The sequence below is a fragment of the Athene noctua genome, chromosome 28 (genome assembly GCF_965140245.1).
Source record: "Athene noctua chromosome 28, bAthNoc1.hap1.1, whole genome shotgun sequence".
In the NCBI taxonomy this organism is placed as follows: Eukaryota; Metazoa; Chordata; class Aves; order Strigiformes; family Strigidae; genus Athene; species Athene noctua.
This window is the reverse complement of record NC_134064.1, coordinates 879,310-897,722: the sequence shown is the minus strand read 5'-3', so window position 1 is coordinate 897,722 and position 18,413 is coordinate 879,310. Positions and strand designations below refer to the sequence as shown.

The 18,413-nt window shown below is 52.2% G+C and overlaps 2 protein-coding genes across 2 annotated transcripts in view; both read right to left on the bottom strand.

Annotated features, from left to right (window-relative positions):
- LOC141971176 (uncharacterized) overlaps window positions 1-6 on the bottom strand; it is a 34,752-nt gene extending 34,746 nt beyond the window's left edge. Inside the window, exon 1 of the mRNA XM_074928338.1 lies at window positions 2-6. Coding sequence (XP_074784439.1) covers window positions 2-6 — 5 coding nt within the window. The remainder of the gene's footprint in view (window position 1) is intronic.
- Window positions 7-72: 66 nt separating this feature from the next.
- LOC141971175 (uncharacterized) overlaps window positions 73-18,413 on the bottom strand; it is a 46,323-nt gene continuing 27,982 nt past the window's right edge. The window contains exons 9-14 of the mRNA XM_074928337.1: window positions 12,120-12,187; window positions 10,836-10,877; window positions 10,282-10,335; window positions 1,679-1,804; window positions 1,001-1,072; window positions 73-105 (exon numbers count right to left, since the gene is read on the bottom strand). Coding sequence (XP_074784438.1) covers window positions 73-105; window positions 1,001-1,072; window positions 1,679-1,804; window positions 10,282-10,335; window positions 10,836-10,877; window positions 12,120-12,187 — 395 coding nt within the window. The remainder of the gene's footprint in view (window positions 106-1,000; window positions 1,073-1,678; window positions 1,805-10,281; window positions 10,336-10,835; window positions 10,878-12,119; window positions 12,188-18,413) is intronic.

The following is an 18,413-nucleotide window of genomic DNA, read 5'->3' as shown; positions in this document are numbered from 1 at the left end:
CCTCATAAAGGTATTATTTAAAATCAGAAAGATTTGACATTGGTTTTCAGCTGCTCCAAGCAGCAGCTAGCTTCACAATGCATTCTTCGCGATGGACACAGGCTCCTAATAAAGAAAAAAGATGCTGAGTATATCTCAGCCAGAATGAGAACAACTTTTCCCATGTGAGTCCAAGTGACTTCATGGGGAGAAGAACTTCTGACTTCTGTGGGACTTCCGTGACTCTAACAACTACAGAACCAAGCCCTGCCTACGTGACACCAAAGCAAAGGCTTCTGAAACCTCTTTTCATTACTTACATGCTGGTTCTGCTAAATAGGGTGTGATATGAGCTCAGTGTGCAGCTGCAGTCAAGAGCAGATAGTGTCTAGAATTACTAGAAGAACTGCAACGTGTATCCTCAATTATTCATCCTCTTCTGGTTCCCCGTTTCGAAACAGAAAGAGTAGAACTAGAAACGGTTGAAAAATGGCAACAGCAATGAGAAGAGAAGCCTGGAATGGCTCATGGGCGAAAGCCTCAATAGACTGAGAGTCTTCAGCTTGGAAAACTGAGAAGGAATATGAAAAAGGTGTGTAAAACTACAAATGCCTTGGAAAAGAACAGGTATTAACTCTTTTCATAAGGAGAACAATGGAGCACCAAATTGCTCCAATTATCAGACAGCAGATACATTAATTATTGTGCAGAAATGCAAGAAAGTGCCATTTCCTACAACTCGTAATTAAATTCCACAACCAAGAACACTGCAGAACCAAAAAAATAAGTAGATTCCAAAGGAATTAGGGGTGTGAATTGAAGTTCCTGAACTGCTGGCTAGAGGAAGGAGATGGAACCTGGGGCAGGATCATCCTCTACTTATCTGTTTCTTGTACTTTTTCCGTAAACATCAGAGACAAAGCCGTTGGCTCAGCGAGCCTCTGGCCTGACCCACGGCTGTGGTTTAACCCAGGGCAAAGCTGCCGCGTCCCCCCAGCGCTGGGGAGCACTCCAGCCTTACCTTGACTTTCTGCGCCTTCTCCTTCCTGCCATTCTCCGCAGGTTTCTTCTCTGCTCCTGGCTGATGATGACGCTATCAATGTAAGAGAGAAACCTCGTTAATGGACGTTATGAGATGTCAGTGAAGGTAATAACGCTTCTGCTCTGCTTATCACCTGCCTGCTCCCTGGTTGTTTTCCTCACCGAGCCCTATTACAAAACCACTATTGATTCAACCCATTTGCATGACACCTCTGTAAGTTAACATCGGCAATTAACAACTGAGCATTTGTAAAGTTGTAGGGACCAACTCCATTCTTGAGACGTAACAGGAACGTGCCCAAACTTTGTGTTCAGGTGAGATATATGACCATGTTCCAACTACTGTTTCGACTGGAATTCTTTTAAGCCAGCTAGCCCTGTGCATATCATCCCACAACCTGATGAGAGCCGAAGGGCAGCACGAGAGCCAGGACAGCGTACGCTCTGATGAATGACGCTGCGGGCTGACAACCAGAGGCCAGCGGAGGTTTCACGCGGGGATGTCAAGCACAACGACTGTCCTTTTCCCAGCAGGACAGAGCCTTTCAGGGCACCGCCAGGGCGCAGCTACCACAAACAGTTCAGTATGAGTCCACAGCCCCTGGCTCTCAGCAGGGGAGTACCTGACATGGCTCACACGGCGCTGGTAAATGCATACCTCTCTGTCAGGGGCCTTATTAAACACGGTGCCAGCCAGGTACTCCTGTACGTATTTCAGGCGCTCCTCCAGTAGAGTATTTAGCCGGTATTCCTTCTCGGGTATTATTCTGCCACTTCTTGAGATCTGCCATAAACAAATATAATGTAACTGAGAAGGACATGACAGAACAAGGTACGTTTTTAAAGGGAGCCCAATTTCCCAGAAAGGCTACCTTCTCTTCCCAGTTAGTTACCACCTCTGCTTCTGTCACAGTGGTGGAAATCACCTTCCGAGCACAGAATTGTCGTTTCTTTGATCCCGGGGACCCCATCAGCCAACCGAAGAGGGCAGGAGAGCCCCAGTCACATTTCCTAAAAGCTGTGGGCTCAGCCTTGCTCTTCAGGGGCCGCTGCCCAAGTCAGTGGAGGGCAATTAAATACTTGCCTTCCTACTGCACAGGGGTGGCATCTGCCTGTGCTAGACAGAGTCACACCCAGCCGTGCATAAGTATTTTTTAAAATGTTCAGCACATTCACCTTTACCAAATCCTGCAGCTTTCCATTAAAGTCTTTTAAAAACATAACACTGAAGCTATTTAAATAGCTATTAGAGTCAAAGATGCTTAGATTTCACATTTTAAAAACCTCTGAGAATCGATAACCTAAGAGAATCAATGCTGCTGGGGGATATGGTGTGGGGGAGAACTTTGTAGAGTAGGGCTGAGGGTTGGACTTGATGATCCCAAGAGTCTTTTCCAACCGGAACGATTCTGTGATTCTGTAATAGGATTCTGTGTATTTGCAAACGGAAAGATTTTGCAGAGGCAAACTCCAATGAGCAAAGATATGTACGCAGCAAAAACATAAAACCATTCTGAATTTACCAAGACCTCTCCATGAAATATCTTCTTCTGCCGGGGTGTGAAATACAAGCAGACTGACAGACATTCTCACACAGCCCCAATCGTGCAGCAATACAGCGACGTGTGCAATAACTTCCTGGAACTGCACTGCTGAGCAGCTCGGGGCTGAGCCACGGCTCTCCAGTATTTACCCCGCCTCAATCCGTTCAGCCCCTGTTCCCAGATCACACAGACAAGCGTCGCGACTGCTGCATGACAGAGGTGTGCTGGGAGCGGGAGCGTGATCCTCCACGGAGCGTGGCCTCGACCCGACGGTCAGCACGGCACTCCTGGCGTGACACCCTCACCCACCAGCAGCCGCGGGCCAGCGCCTTCACAGCCCCAGGCGGCCCCTAGGCCCGAGACGTGCCCAGCGCCACCTACAGCATCTCCTCAGCTGTCACCAGTCTCTTCAAAAACCGCTCAGCTCATGGAGCTGAGCCCCAAGCCCCGCTTTACCCCTCCTTCTGCCTTTCTGACTCCAGTAGTGCAGCCGTGAGCGCCACAGCCCCGTGTTGCTGCGACATCCAGCTGACCAATGGCAGAGAACAACGGAGTGGGGAATGCTCTGACTAAACACCCCACCCTCGGTCACAGTGTGATCGTGTGGCTTTGATCTGGCACAGCAGAATTGCACGTGTTTGGCTGGTCAAATTCTTACCAGTGACAACACACACCTCTAACAAATCAGCAACAGGACTATCAGTGATTTGACTTGCACAATATTAAGAGAAACAAATAATTCTTTTCGTTTTTTCTCAGAAAAAGAAATTTTTCAGTCTCACCAGTCCTGATCTCTGAAGATGTCGTCTTATCCGGGTATTTTTGAAGTATTCACCCAAGTGTTTGTCTCTCAGGCTATCGTAGCTTTCCAGTAATCTGAAATAAAAGCAATAATACAGATTCATATAAGCCCCTTGACAGCCAGATTATTACAGCTTCATTTACAGAGACCTGTGCAATAGCTTGCTGCACAAAATGCTGTCTTGTTGAATCATGCCCAACAGTTTGTCAGGTAAATGCCCATCAGATTATGTAAAAGCAACATCTTACAGCCTCTGGAAGATTCCTATCAGAAAGAAGAGACGTCTACAGCAGACAGAGCAGCTCCGCACCGAACGGCGTAGCACCACCAAGGCACAGGCTCCAGCAGAGCCCAGCCCTGGAGGTCTCCTCCGAGACCAACCCCCACAACAGCCTCCGCAGATAACAGACTCTTCCGAGATTTCAGAGCGCGCTTCCGAGGCTTGAGAGAGACCGACCAGACAGCACCGCCACGGCTCTGAAGTGCTGTTTGGTCCAGCGGACTCCCGGGACTGCCCTGCTCTAGAGGCCAGAAGGGTTGGGCCGGGCTCCTCTCTGCTGGGCTCTTCCCCTTCCCAGAGCCCTGGCACAGGGGTGCCAAGTCCTCCTCTGAATCCAGAGCAATAAAAATGAATGCAAGGCCTCCTCAAGTCTCTTCCAGTTCCTGAGTCAATACGCTAAAGGTTCTCTAATGCGTACCTTGAACAATCCAAAGTGAACAAATTGATCTCTCTCCTATTTATTGGTGAGAAGCTGTAAGACCAACAAAGGAAGAACCAGACCACGCAGCCCATCCAAGCAGGACCCTCCCCTGCTCTACCCAAGGCACGTCCTGCATCCCTGGAAACCCAACAGAGGGGAATCATCACAGCTACCTCAGAGCAGAGGTTCCAAAAGCTGAACCTCAGGTATGAGTTGAACACAAAAACTGAAGCATCCGTAATCAGCAGACACAGTTTTAAATAGTTCTCAGCACAACCTTATCCGACTTCACCCTCTGGAAGACAGGAGCAATAACAAAGGAAGTGACAGTAGGCTTCAGTTTTTAATACTCTAAGTCCACTCACATTTGTGAGCGCATGAATTTATTGCATAATACGTTCAGCCTGACCCTTGGGCTCTCTAGGCAGGTTGTGTTTTAATTACACAACAAGAGATTCAACTCCTTTGCTTCCTTTGGCTTTACATTTAAATGCCACCGTACCTGTATGCCACATCCTTCAATAGGATAATTCAAGATACATGTCTGTTGCTAGGCTGAATTACCTCACACAAAGGCGTACTCAACAAAACAACGAACGCTTTTTAAAAAAGAAAAAGAAATCAAAAAACCCAAAGAGATCATGGATTTACAGCAATTTTATCTGGGGTTTCACAAGAAACTCACAGGTAGCCTACCAACAATAAATTAAACTTGAGACAAATGATTTAGCTCACCCGGTTATGCACGTTGGTGAAACACCAGTACTACAGCAACTGTTCTACGTTATTTTTTAAATCCACTGTTTGCATTTGCTTTTGAAACCACCAGATTACATCAGTTGTGCTGAGGATTGACTCATGCTATCACCTGGCAGCTGCACACAGTGGCAGAGGAGAAAGTCAATCCAATTCCTTTTCATTGACTTCCTTCCATCTAACATTTCATGGACCAAACAAGCAGCTAAAATGCAACTCCCACTGGAGCAGAGGGATGTAGCAACTTCAGTTTCAAAGAAGTCTGTACATGTATTTTCTCATATAAATGATGAACAGGCTGGTCCTCAAAAATGCTGAATTAAATTCAAGGTTCAAAAGGGTACTGGAGGGAATGAGGAAATGTTTTGGGCCTGAACCAAGACCCATTAAACCACGGGAAAGAAGGCAGCTGGATGCCCTGGGCTTCGGCAGAGGCACGGTGCGGCGGGCAGCCCGAGCTCTCTGCCGGGGGAAGGCCCCTCTCGCCCAGGAGAGCGGCACAGGGCTGTAAGGGACTTTTTGAACTTTATTTGTCTCAACGTTGCTGCTTCACGACTACCACTTCCTGGCCTCAGCACCCTGTTGTTGCGAAGGAGTACGCCTTGAGGGAGATGGAAAGTGCCCAATGAATCCACAACGTCCGCCCGAGGCTGGAACAACAGCGGCCTTGGTAGCGCCCACCAAGCTACACCTGCGCGCAGGCCGGGTAGGCGGCGTGAGACGGTAGGCAGTGAGGAAGCAGGTCGACCCCCGCCAGCAAGACCACCGTGACCACCTGGGCATGCACGCATGGAGGACCATGGGGCGGCACACATCACAACAAGCCCCCGTGGAAACGGGCAGACTTTTGGAGAAATCGTGGGGACGGGCCACTATAAAAGGACTGTGTACTCCTCTCTCAGGATGCTGATGCTTCTTGGGAACTCCGACGGAGCCAGGAATGTGGAACATCATCATCGGCACTGAGAACGAGCCGACGGAACATCGCTGGATCCCTGGTCGTGGTGGTGGTAATTAGTTGCACCTCGACCGCTTTCTTGCTTCAGAATTCTGACTTTCTCCTCTCTTTTGCTCTCTGTCCTATCGCTCTTATCAGTTGTTATAAAAAATATAGTTCATAAGGTTGTACGGCATCTGACCTCGCTTGTGTCTTAATCTTGCTCTTGGGATCGTTTAAGAACCCTCCCCGATATCGGATCGGGACAAGGGCCACCGCACAGAACATGCCGGGCACTGGCGCCGGCACAGCATGGACCTGGGCTCATTGCTGGCTCCACAGAGCAACGCAGCCTGAGGCTTGTGCAGCACCTCCCCAAGAGCAAGTTATCTGAGAAACGTCACGAGTTTCCTAACTCGATGACTGTCAGAAACAAGCTCTTGAGCAAAGCAGACCCCTGGTCTCATTTAGTCCTCTGCTCCTGCACGTGTTACCAACAAAAGGATAACAGAAGCTCACGTCTGAGAAGTTTTCTTCCAGAGATTTAAATATTTAAGAACTATATACAAATGTCACCCTTGGATGTACACTGTTTGTTCCTGATGTTTTTTGTTGTTTGTTTTTTTTTTTTACTTTGCTCAAAATCCTCCTTCACTTGCATCTAAATTTGAGTAGAGTTCTCCAAATTCATGCCAAATCCAGACTGATTCAAGTGAAGCAATCTCCTCAAAATTCTTCAGCAGGGATGTTCCAGATGTGGCACTTTTACTACGGAGTCGCTGAGAAATGGTGACATCCCATTTTAACAATGCCTTTTCAATGGGCATCCACTTTTTTTTTTTTAATAAATGTTTGTCCTGGGTTGCAGTGTATTCTATTACCATCCTCATGAGCTGTTGAAATCAGGTGGAGCAGTGTTTCCTTGCTTCCCTCCCCCCGCCCCTCCAGACTATCTTTCTGCTAATGGCCCATCAATGCCATGCAGCGTGACTCATTATCCCGTTGGGAGATGCTCCAGCAGAGGGAGAACACCAGCATTCCATCCTGGATATAACCTGAGATTCTAAATACCAGAGACTCTCTTCTTTTCCACTGGATTTCCAGAGGACAGGAGCTACTTAGACACCACTGGACTTTTCTGAGGAAGAGCAGATTTTTTTTTCTACGGGATCACTGCTTCGCGGGGACTGCAGCCACCATTCCACCAGACTGCTACCACCACCCTGATTAACAGGGTGTCAGGTTGTATCCTGACTCTCTTAGTTTAACCCAGTGTTATCTGCCTTTTTTTTTTTTTTTTTCCTTATTACATTGTTATTCTGACTTGTTGCCTCCCACTAGTTTGTTTTCAAACTAGCAGAATGTTCTTTACCTTGCTGACTATCATAGATGAGAATATACTTTACATTATATTAAAGATTAGATTTTTGGAGTTTCAAAGGGAAAGGTCACCATCAAAAATCTCTCTGCTTCTCACCTGTCTAGAATTTTAAATTGAGGGACCATATACCATGGGAAAAAAGAATATTCCCCAATTTACATATCCCTTGCATTAACTAGCCATTCTACCGAAACAGAGCAAATCGGGATTACAAAACCAAACACAAACCAGAGCAGAGCTGATGACCAGGATTTTAGTCAGTTAAGGAACTGTCCACTTGGAACTCCGCATTCAGCAGGATTTTCGTTGTAGTGTCACTGCCGCTACTATTTATTAACAGTATCTAGTTTCTCTCAGCTTGCGGTGCACAGCGCACTGTACTCAGGGCCAGGGCTGTGTATCACAATGATTTTTAAGACCGCTCTTTTTCATTTGAAAGGATTTTGAGACAAAGTCACAGCAGGCATCCTGCATCAGTTTGGTAAAGCAAATCTTTGCAGTAAACAATTTACAGTGCAATTAAATCAGTGACTGCTCCCCAAAGACATAATCTAAGAGAACCCCAAAGCTGTAGCTCCGCACTGCTGGAGCCACGGGGAGCCGGAGCCCCGGTGTCGCACACCCCAGCTGGAGCTTTCTGCCCCTCAGCCAGCCAGCCCTGCTCTGGGGGAGACCACTCCTCACCCCAGCAACCTGCTGGATCTCGCACCGTGTCTGCTGGGGACACGAACAAGAAAGGCTCGTCCGGCTTTCAGGCAGGACAAGTCTCACCACAGGCTGTCAACCACAAACGGCAAGTTCAACACCCCCAAGGCAGGGGCACCGGCCCAGCGCGTTCCGCTGGGGAACAAAGACTCCTCTGAGGAGACGTCCCAGGCACCCGGCACCTGAGTGCCATTCCCTCCCGAAGAAAATCTTCAGCCACCGTCATGCATGTCCCACTTCCACAAAGAGATGCTGTCAGGGTCTCCAGAGAGGGAAGCAGATGCTGGCAAAGCAGTTTTCTGCAGAACTGGGATTTGGCATTAAATCCTGACAGTAAGGACTTTGTGAGTCCCCGCTGGGAATGGCCGAACAGGCCCGTGTGGGCCTAGGACTCAAAAGATGGTGCAAGTCCGTCACAGAGAACGGGATTTTGCCATCTATGTGCCAGTACAGGCATCCAGAAGGTAACTGCTGCCTTTATGACACTACTCAGCAAAAATGTTTACTGTTATTTGGGGCCTCCAAGCTTATGCCAGGCGAATACAGCCAGTGGGTTCCTCTCTCTCCGAGGCCATCTGTTCAGAAGATGAAAAGCCAGGAAAACAATGCCCCATCTCCGCAGAAGGAGGCTGTTGCTGTGTGAGGAGCCAGGGCTCTGACACATGTACACTGACCCTCCTGCTCCGAGGGGGAGCCGCTGCCCGCAGCTGGGCCACCTGCCGCCCCGCACTGTGCCTCAGGGACTTCACCTGGAGGAACTGCCCTGGCTTCCACAGTTATTAACCGCAACTACTACTGCCGTGCTTGTCAGAAACCACACCGTGATACAGCTACCGAACAAACTGACCCGAGTCAGCAGGCGACATTTAGATGGGGCATTTTGATCAGCTCTGAAGCCGGACAACAACAAGAGAAAGGCCTGAGGCCACGGCCCCGCTCCCAGCACACGCTGTCACCGCAGCCAGGGGCCCGGGATGCGCAGAGGAGCCGGGTTCAAGGCGCCGACCTGCAACCGACGGCTCCCACCGGCCAAACCCCGTACCCAGAACCACCGCTCTGCCTGCGCCGAGCGCCGGGAAACACCTTCAGGGCTTCCAGCTGTTTGCGGTGCTCAATTCCGCATCGTTATTCTTACAGAATCGAAAGGCCAGGGCCATGAAACGAGTGCAGCCACCCAGTTCACCCCGTTCACGTGCAAGGGGTGACCCTGACTGCACCGTGTCCCCCATGGCCCCCCTGTCACCACCACCCGGGCCTGCACGGGAGGGACAGTGACCAGACTGGCACCCAGACCCCCCCCCTGCTCTCCGGAGCCTGCCTGAACTGGCCCTGGGCCCTCCAGAGCCCTCCTGAGCACCCCACCCGGAGCCCCCCAACACCATCCCCGGGCCCCCCAGGCTCCACTCACTGCGGCGGTGCGCAGCTCAGGTCAAAGGGCCGGCGCTCCTGGTGTGGCGAGGGGCAGCTCTGCCGAGGAGCCTGTCGGGTCTGGGTCTGGCTCCGGCCACGCCTGGGAACTGCTGGTGGCACTGGTCGCCATGTCCCGACGCTGCTTGCCATGGCCATGATGTTGTTCGCCGCCTCCTCCTCCTCCCTGATCGCCTGCACTGGTCGCCGCAATCCTCCTCCTCCTCCTCACTACACGACTCCTCCTCGCTACTCAACACCTCCTCACTATTCGCTTTCTCCTCCTCAAATGATCGCTGCTGCTGGTCGCATCCCGGGCATTATTAGGACATAGAGGGGGCGGGGCTTCACTTGGCCAATGGCGGCAGTGCTGCCAATGGTCGCTAGGAAACCGAGTGGGGGCGGGGCTTCACTCGGCCAATGGCAGCAGCGATGTCTGGGTTGCTAGGAGACGGGTGGGGGCAGGGCTTCACTTGGCCGATGGCGGCAGCGATGCCAATGGTCGCTAGGAAACCGGGTGGGGGCGGGGCTTCGCTCGGCCAATGGCGGCAGTGCTGCCAATGGTCGCTAGGAAACCGGGTGGGGGCGGGGCTTCGCTCGGCCAATGGCGGCAGTGCTGCCCGGGTCGCTGGGAGCCTCGTTTGCGTCTCAGTCTGGCTCTCAGGATGGTTTCAGAACCCTCCCCGGTGTTGGATCGGGACAGCCCCGTGGGGGTGTTTGCTCCCCAGGCCTGTGCCACACCCAGCTCCTCGGGACCTGCCCCACAGGGCCCTGCCCCAGCACCCTTCCCGGCTGCCGCGTGGGCCACAACAGCCGCAGCCGGGCACAGGGCACCGGCGTGAGCACAGGGAACACAGGCTGCCCCTCTGTGCTCTCACCCCGGCACTGGAGACTTCCACCCCAACTCCTCCAGGGAGGAAGAGGCCTGTGTCCCGATGGCTTCCCACCCCAGAAAGGCCGACCTTCCTCTCCTGGGGCCCTCCCACCCATACACAACGCCAAGGAGGAGAAATGTAGCCACTGCTTACTTTTGCCTGGCACTGAACCAAAGCCTTGACGGTCGGGGCAGTTAACGTCAGCACCTAGAAAAGAGAACAAAGGCCAAGTGGGAGAAACTCCTCTAATAGTCTGTGCTAGAAAGCAGAGTCACTCCCTTGACCCAGCTGGAACCCCAGAGACACTTACAGAGCCACTGAGGCCCAAGACTTTCATGAGTAGACCAATCAAGGGCAACGGGGTCACCGGCATTTCCTGGGCTCTGCTCCTTTGCCTGTGCACAGGGAATGGACAAAGGAAGAGCTCTGTATCACTGAACCCGGCTTTGCTCTCTCCCCTGCCAGCCCCTCCAGCACCATTTACATCAGAAGAAATCCAGGCACAGAAGGAGCAAGTGGCGGCAGCCGGATCGGCTCAGTGTTACTTTACCAACGCAAGGCTGAGCAATTCGGCCAGCGCTGCCCTGCCGCTGCCCCAGCAGTGGGGGTACCTCTCCCCCAGCTCTCGAGCTGCCTTTCAGCTCAGCTGGAGCATCCCACCGATGGCCACGCTGGCGCCGGAGGTTTGCTACTGCAGCGGGGCTCACCTGAGGAAGGTGTCCAGCCAGAGCTCTTTCCTCCCGTGGGACCTGCAGAGACAGGAGAACCAGTATCACACCCCGCTGCCACCAACCTGGGGTCGGGCTGTTTCCCCCCACACACACAGTGGGAAAACCCTGACCTCTGGGGTCAAGTTCGCTTCTCAAGGGGCGAAGCGGTTTCCTAGCCGAAGCAGAAAGCATCAGGCTGATGCTTCTGCTTCCCCTCACTCCTGAGGGCCCCTCTCTGCAGCTGTGCTCCTGTCCCAGCAGCTGGAGCACACGGACTGCAGGCTGTTCCTCCCCAGAGCAGCCGGGAGCGGGGCGGGAGGCAGGGGCCAGGACCTCAGGCCACTCCGACACCAGCAGGACCTGGCCAAAAAGCAGCTCTCCCCTTGTTCTTGGGCCTTCCCAGAAAGAGGCTCCCACTGCACCCAGCAGCTTAGGGACTGACAGCAGCTGAGCAGCGGGAGGAGGGAAAAGCAAGTCTTTCTGCTCTCCTGGGCAGATGGAGAACAGAGAAGGTCAAAGCCAAGGAGGCTCTGCTCCTCACCGAGCCGTGTCTCTCCAGGAGCCCCTTTTGATCCTGCAACTCTGCAGCCTTTGGGATCCCCCTGGGCTGAGGAGCACTGTCACAGACACGGGGCTTCTCCAGAGCCAGGAGCAACAGCCCAGCTCTGCCAGAACTGCACGTGGGGCTTCCTGGGACCAAACGGGATCGACTGCCTACACACAGCCCCCCCTCAGCCCACGCCCTGCCTCACCCCTTTGACAGTGCACAGCTTGAGCGAGGGCTGTGTCCAGAGGGCAGAGGGCCAGCTCTGAAAATAAGCCGAGTTGCAAAATGCTGCACAAGCAAAGCGGTGCCTCTGCTTCCCCCCGACCCCATGACGCGAGCCTGAGGAGCCAGCTGGGCTCTGAGGGAGAGCTCCGGCCCAGACAGCCCAACGCCTGGGTGACACATCACCGCCACTCACCAGAAAGTGACCACGCAGAAGCTGCTGGCCCAGACAAGGATGAGGGTGCTGCAGCAGTCCAGGCCCAGTACTTGCACATTTCTGCCTCAGGAGAAGCCATCTGGGCCAAAAAGATTTTACTGAAGCAAAGGGTGGGAAAAAGTCACTTCCCCTAATAGCCAATATCCTGATAGAGACGCAGGTTTTGATTCCAGAAAGAACCTTCATTCTGCACCCAGGTAAAAGTCAGATGAAACTGGTACCTGTTGGCCGCCTTTCTGTCTTTGTTGACTGAAAAATCACAATGATGAATGAAGCAGCCTGCTGAGTTCCTAACCTGACCAATCCTAACAAAGTCTGGCACTCGCAAGTACTGAGAGCTGTAAACTCCATTCACAGTAAAAGCTGAGGAGAAAGTCACGAATCATCTCCCATTCTGCAAGTCAGATTCTTGGCTGTTTTCTCACTACTGCTGATTTAACTGTAAATTGCTTCAAAATAACACCTAAAATTCTAAACTTTTCATACCAGTAAGCTCTTGCTGCCATTAGAGAATCATTGTGCTGAGAGGCACTAGGAACACACAGCAATATTTAGATATATACATTCTGTCTTCCCTTAGATGAAGTTATTTTGTAATTTGAAACCTTAGTGGAAGGATTTTTGCTTTCATCCTGATCAGACATTTAAGTGCCAGCCCTCTGCTACAGCTGCAGCAGAAGTATTCAAGCTGCTGCAGCACCAAATTAAACTTTCCACTTTCCAATTAGCTGTTGTTTTTTTCCCTTTCTCTTAATTGTTCTATTTGAACAAGCAGCTTAAGTATTTACTCACTTGGGGAAAAACACTGCTATCCTTCTTCTGTTATGATAAGCCACTGATCTGAAGGGCAGAAGGCTGAGACCCCCACAAAGCTATTTAGAAGAGTGGGAAGAATTTGAGAGTCCTAAGTTGGACGTTCTTTGGCTGGTCAAAACAGGAGGGGGAAGACGAACTACAGGGAGCTCAAGGGAAGCACAAGAGGGCATCCGGGAGCCAACAGCCTGATGGGGGCATAAGGCCGCGCTGCAGCGCCGTGTGTCAGGCACAGTGTTTTCAGGAGCTGCAGAGGGGAGTTAATGCCCCCGACGAGAGCACAGCTCGTCTGACGTGGTGGCCCTGCTGGTCCTGCACGTCCTGGAAAGATGAACTGTCCCTGGGAGAACTGGCGAGGAGAGCTGCGGGGATCGCTGGGACATGGCAGACGGACGTGCGGGCTGACGTCAGGAGTGCGGGATTTGCTCGGGCCAGCAAAGCAAGTGGGAGAAGAATGGGGTGACTCCTGTCAATGCAGAAGAGGGAAATACCGCTTAGGGAGGAGAGTTACTAAGATTGAAGGGTGGGAGCACCAGAAAAAATGTGTACTGCCTGGCCCTGAGTAACTTTAAGCTGCAAACTGGAAGAAAACACTTTAATGCTTAGAAGATTTGGGTTCTGCAACAGCCTTCCAAGGGAAATAAAGAAAGGAGGTGATCGAAGGAAATGATCACCTGCTTTGCAACTTATTTACTTAGAGCAATTTATAATGATTTCTGAATGTTGCTTAATAATCCTGCTTGCCCTGACTGCTCTGTGAAAGCTGACCAAGGGCCACTGTCTTCAGCAAAAATAAGAGACATGTCCTTGGAAAGCAGATGTGCTTTAACAAGTCTGGTTTTGTAGTGGATAGGTAGCCATGTAAGGTTGGTAGAAACTAGTATACTGGTGGTTTTAGATAAGATAGAGGTGGTAAACCTTCTGGAACCACTCCTGTTGCTCAAGAAACTGGCTAAGAGAATCTGTGTGTGGTCCGAGGAAAAGTGAGACAAGGTGAGGAGGACTGTGAGCCTTCCTCCAACAGACCCTGGAGACGCCCACCAGGAGGCAACGGGCAGATGCAAAGAGAACATCGACTGCTGACACCAGCCTCTAGAGCTAACCCAGCCTCACTTACGCATATGGATATTTGTGTTATGCCATCCAATGAATACGTAGATCCCCACTCTATAAGTATTTGTTCAAATGTGCTGTTGGTGTGCAACCTTTTGGAGAAATCCCCTTGCACCCAGGCGCTGGAGGAAACACGCCTGCTGTGTAACTCTCCGCGTTGTAGAGTCTGAGTCCGTGAATCAGAGGAAGCAACCAGCCAACCCCTCATCGCTTACTATGGAGGTCAGTAAGCTTTTGATGGGCCTGGAGATCTCTTCCAGTCTCTCCTTCCTCCAAATTAACTGCCTCTTCAGGCATTGTCTTGCAAGATACATGTTCCCTTTTTAATTGCTCCGATGTCTTCTTGTTTGAAATACTGAACTATTGGTGCTCAAAAAGCGCTATGCTGGCAGGATCATTTCTCTTATGAATTGTGCTTAGGTACCAATCCAGATAATGCGGTTTCATATAGCAAGAATTACATTTTTTAATCACTTAACAAGCACAGGAAGGACTTTACCATGTTCGAACTCCTCTCCTGTTACTGCTGGCAGGGATGCAGATCCCTTGTGTGCAGAGTTCTGCTGGGGAGAGGCCGGGGCGAGGATCCCCATTACACGGTACCGGTCTGAGGGGTTCACCTGGGATGTTAAAACAACTGTGCTTATGTTTACACACCCTAGGGTCCTACAGTGGTAAATTAAGATTACTGTCTCTGGGTTGTGTCAGCAGTTCAGGATTTGGCCATTCCCTATATAAGCAAGCCAGTAACTGTCCATCTAAACTCTGCCATGCAATTCAGGGAGGACTGAAGGTTGACAACCTACATCTTAGACGAAGAACTACTCCAGAAGTGTTACTTCTTTCTGCAAATTAGAATAAACAATAGCTCTTACCATTTCGGGGGGGGGGAAAAAAAAGCCACCAAAAAAAAAAAGAACAACAACTTGTTCACAAGAGCAGAAGCCAAAGCCTTTGGATAGAGTGGACAGGTGCTTGCTACCAGCATTGCCCAGGAAACCCCACCAAGAAATCCCAGCAGGCTGGAGTAAATGCCATGTCCTGGAGCACATACACTGCAGTTCGCCTGCAGTCTTTCAATACCCAAGGATATTCCTTCAGATCTGCAGCACCGACTTCACAAACTATAGAATACTCAGTACACCTCAGCCTCAAAAGTCCAGTTGTTATTGCAGTGCCATGAGGCCAAAACTGTTGGTCCTTAACAGCGATGAGAAAAAGGATCATTCCCACACCACTCCCCAAAATACTGCTACTCTGAAATTTGCCTACACTGCTACAGCTACTGCTTCACTCCAACTTCCCTTAAGAAAAAAGTTCTGCCATTCTTCTAGCACTTGCTCTAGCCACATGTGCAAACAATGCTTTCTTATTCCTTATGGATCAGGCTTTTATACTTAACTTGGCTTTTTTATCGTCTGCAGTCAGGTTCCTGATAAGCAATAAAGCACCTTGTCTTGTAGGCACTCCCCTCTTCTCCCCACTCTACCCCCATTAAAAGACACACCCACTCCACCCCACGCACAGACCTTGAATCTAAACTAAAGAACAGGTATTCGCTTGAAAACTGTCACTTAAATGGCTATCCAAAGCTGAAGTACTTCCAATGGTCTTATTTTTTCAGCGTGAGGTGTCTCTGAAAAGCTTAAAGATGATGAACAATCACCTTATTCATGTTTTGCCCACAGTTTAATTGCACGGAGCGTGAGCAGGAAGTTCTCTTCCTTTGGCACTAGATGTAGCATTTCATCGGTAACTCCGAGAAAAAAGTTCAAGTACAGCAGCTCCGAGTAACAGGTGCAGGTCTGTTTTATGCTACGCTGGATCAAGAGCTTACGGTTTATCGTTCAAATCTGTGAAAACAAGTTTGGATTACTCGCTCTGTAGTACATTAAAAATTATAGATTACACACAACATTCAGTATCCCTGCAGGCAACTGGCACCCTCAACAGCTTCGCCACAGTTTACAGACGTGATACAGCCTGTTGCTAGTTTCTTCCTTTCTCCACATCTCTCTCCCTCCCCCTGTCCTTCTCTTTTTTTCTGTCACCACGTGCTGCTTCCTGGCCTTATTTTTCCTCTGTCTCCTGCAGCCTGTCCCCTCTCTCCCCACTGTCTCCCCTGCTCAGCTGCCTGGGCCCTCTCTCTGGGCCTCTGTCCTGCCCCCCATCCCCTTCCGCTCTTCCTCCGTCTCCATCCCGGAGGCCATCGCTGTTCTGTCCTTCTCTGCCCCTTGTCCTGACCCACACCCTGTTTCTCGGTCTCTAGGGACAGTTTCCATCTTGTCTTGCTCTGTGCCCTGCTCTCTGCCCCTGCCTCTCCCTTGCTCTTCCCTCTCACCCTTTCCCCTCCGTCCCTCTCTGCTGCTCCCCGTCCCCTGTCTCTGTCCCTCCACTCTCCTGGTGCCTTCGCTGTCTCTCGCCCCCCGGCCCGCTCACTCGCCCTGCGAGTCTGTCCGTCCCTCTGTCCTCCTTCCTGCCCTTCTCCTCTCTCTGTCCCTCCGTCCTGAGGCTCACCACTCTCTTTCTTCCTGCCCCCGCTGTCCCCTTCCCCTCCACCCTCCTCCCGCTCTGCCCCTCTGCTCGGCTCCTCACCAGCATTTCTCACTGCGGAGCAGCCCGGGGAGGCGGCCATGGGGCTGGGGGGTGGGGCCGGGCCGGGGGACGGTGTCCCCGCAGGGTCAGACCGCGGGAACCGGCGCCCCGGGGCATGCTGGGAGCTGCAGTGCTGGGCACGGGGCTGCTGGGCGGCCATGTTGGTTCCCGGGGCATGCTGGGAGCTGCAGTGCTGGGCACGGGGCTGCCGGGCGGCCATGTTGGTTCCCGGGGCATGCTGGGAGCTGCAGTGCTGGGCACGGGGCTGCCGGGCGGCCATGTTGGTCTCTGGAGGTGCAGCCTCTGCTCCAGCTGGGGCCCGGCTGAGGTCAGTACTGGGGTCACCCGTGAGGAGTGAGGCCCTTGGGCAGGTGTTGGGGTTTCTCCTGCCCGCTGGATGCCCGGGGGGTTGTGTGTGTGCTCCTGGCCAGCTGGAGCTGGGCCTGGCCAGGGCCGGCCCAGGAGTAAAGTGAGAGCTGGGGAGGGGAGGGGGAAGGAGACAGACTCCCTGGGCACGGGCACCGGGCAGCCCTACCTCCAGAGCCCCCAGGACACCCCCCCAGCACCTTGAGTTACTACAGTAATGGGAGTAGTGTGTTCTTCTGTTAACTCTTACAGGGCTTTTGTTGTCCTTCAACGCACAGTGTCCAAGGCATGAGTCAGGCTCACATCGCCCTGCAGCTGCGCTGTGCCAAGCAGCTGCCCGTGGCATTGCCAGCGTGTCCAAAAGGGAGGAAAAAGGTGAATACGTGAGCGGGGGGAAACCGTCTGGTATGGCAGAGGGGTGAGCTCTCAGGGTGGAGTCCGGGTGGTTTCTGCCTGTATCCATCCTGTAAATGTGGCTGTCAGAAGGAAGCATGAGAGAAAACATGATTTCACCAATACAGTATGAGCTCAGAAATTGTGGAGTGTTCTTGGGAAATCTGATCTTTTTTTTTCCCGATCTCTATATAAAACCAGAGTATTTGAAATGTGGTTTTTAGAGCAATACAAGAACTTGTATGAGTCAATCCGTTCCTAAACAAAGGATTGATTTCCCAAATTGCTAAATTCGTATGCACAAGTGCCATATAAGTACTTTAAATAAGGAATTGTCAGCTTTCCAGTTCCCTCCAGCCACTACTGCACCGTCCATCTGGGCCTTGCCTGGTGCTCCGGGGCTCCTGCAGCCCGAGCGCCTCAGCAGATCGGCTGCCTCGTGGTTCCCCACTCGCCTGCTCTCCCCCAAGGCCGAGCGGCACTAGTGAAGCTGTCTGCTGCCGCTGCCAACCCACCCGCCCCTCCAGCCCCTCCAGCACGCTCCCAGTGCCGGGGTTCTCTAAAGGTGTCTCTACCCCCAAAAAGAGCCCTGGGCCCTGGAAGGGAAGGACCGGGGCTCAGCCGCAGCCCTGGGGACATGGGACGGGGCCACTCGGGGCTCCTGGGGGGCTGCGGCTCCCGGGCACAGCACGTAGCCCGGCTGGAGCTGGGACCCCTCTCCCGGTTTGTAGAGCGAGAGGATTGTCTGAGCGCGCGCAGAGGCCGTGCAGATGGCTCCGGCACTGGCCTGCACCGGGGGAATCAACCCTCCCACCTCGAGCATATTCTTCCTGCGCTCAGTGAAGCCGCTCAGATGAGCCAGTGCAGCTCGGGGCCTGCCTAAGCGCAGCCTCAGCTTTAATCCTGACCCTCCCGGGGACTCCCTGCCAAGGCAGAGTCCTGTGCTCCCCCCTCTGCCACCGGTCACCCGTGGCCCCTGAACTGCATCACCCACGTGCACTGGCCAGCGGCTTCCGCACAGTCATGCCCACAAGCCAGAGGCATTTGCTTTGCAGGGGATCTGTGTGACACGGCGTCAGCAGCACAAATATTCAGTTAGAAAGCAGAGATAAACTCTGGACTGAAAACACAAATGCAACCGTCTTCAGCACAGGAGGGAACAAACATCGATTACTTGATCACATTGAAAGTTCCTCTCCCATGTAGACTGATCCTCAGTGACTTCGTGTCAAATCCACCCAAAATCCCGCTCGTTTCAGCCCCGTTGCCCAACCTGCACACACGGTGACGGCCCCGCCGTGCCGGGGCA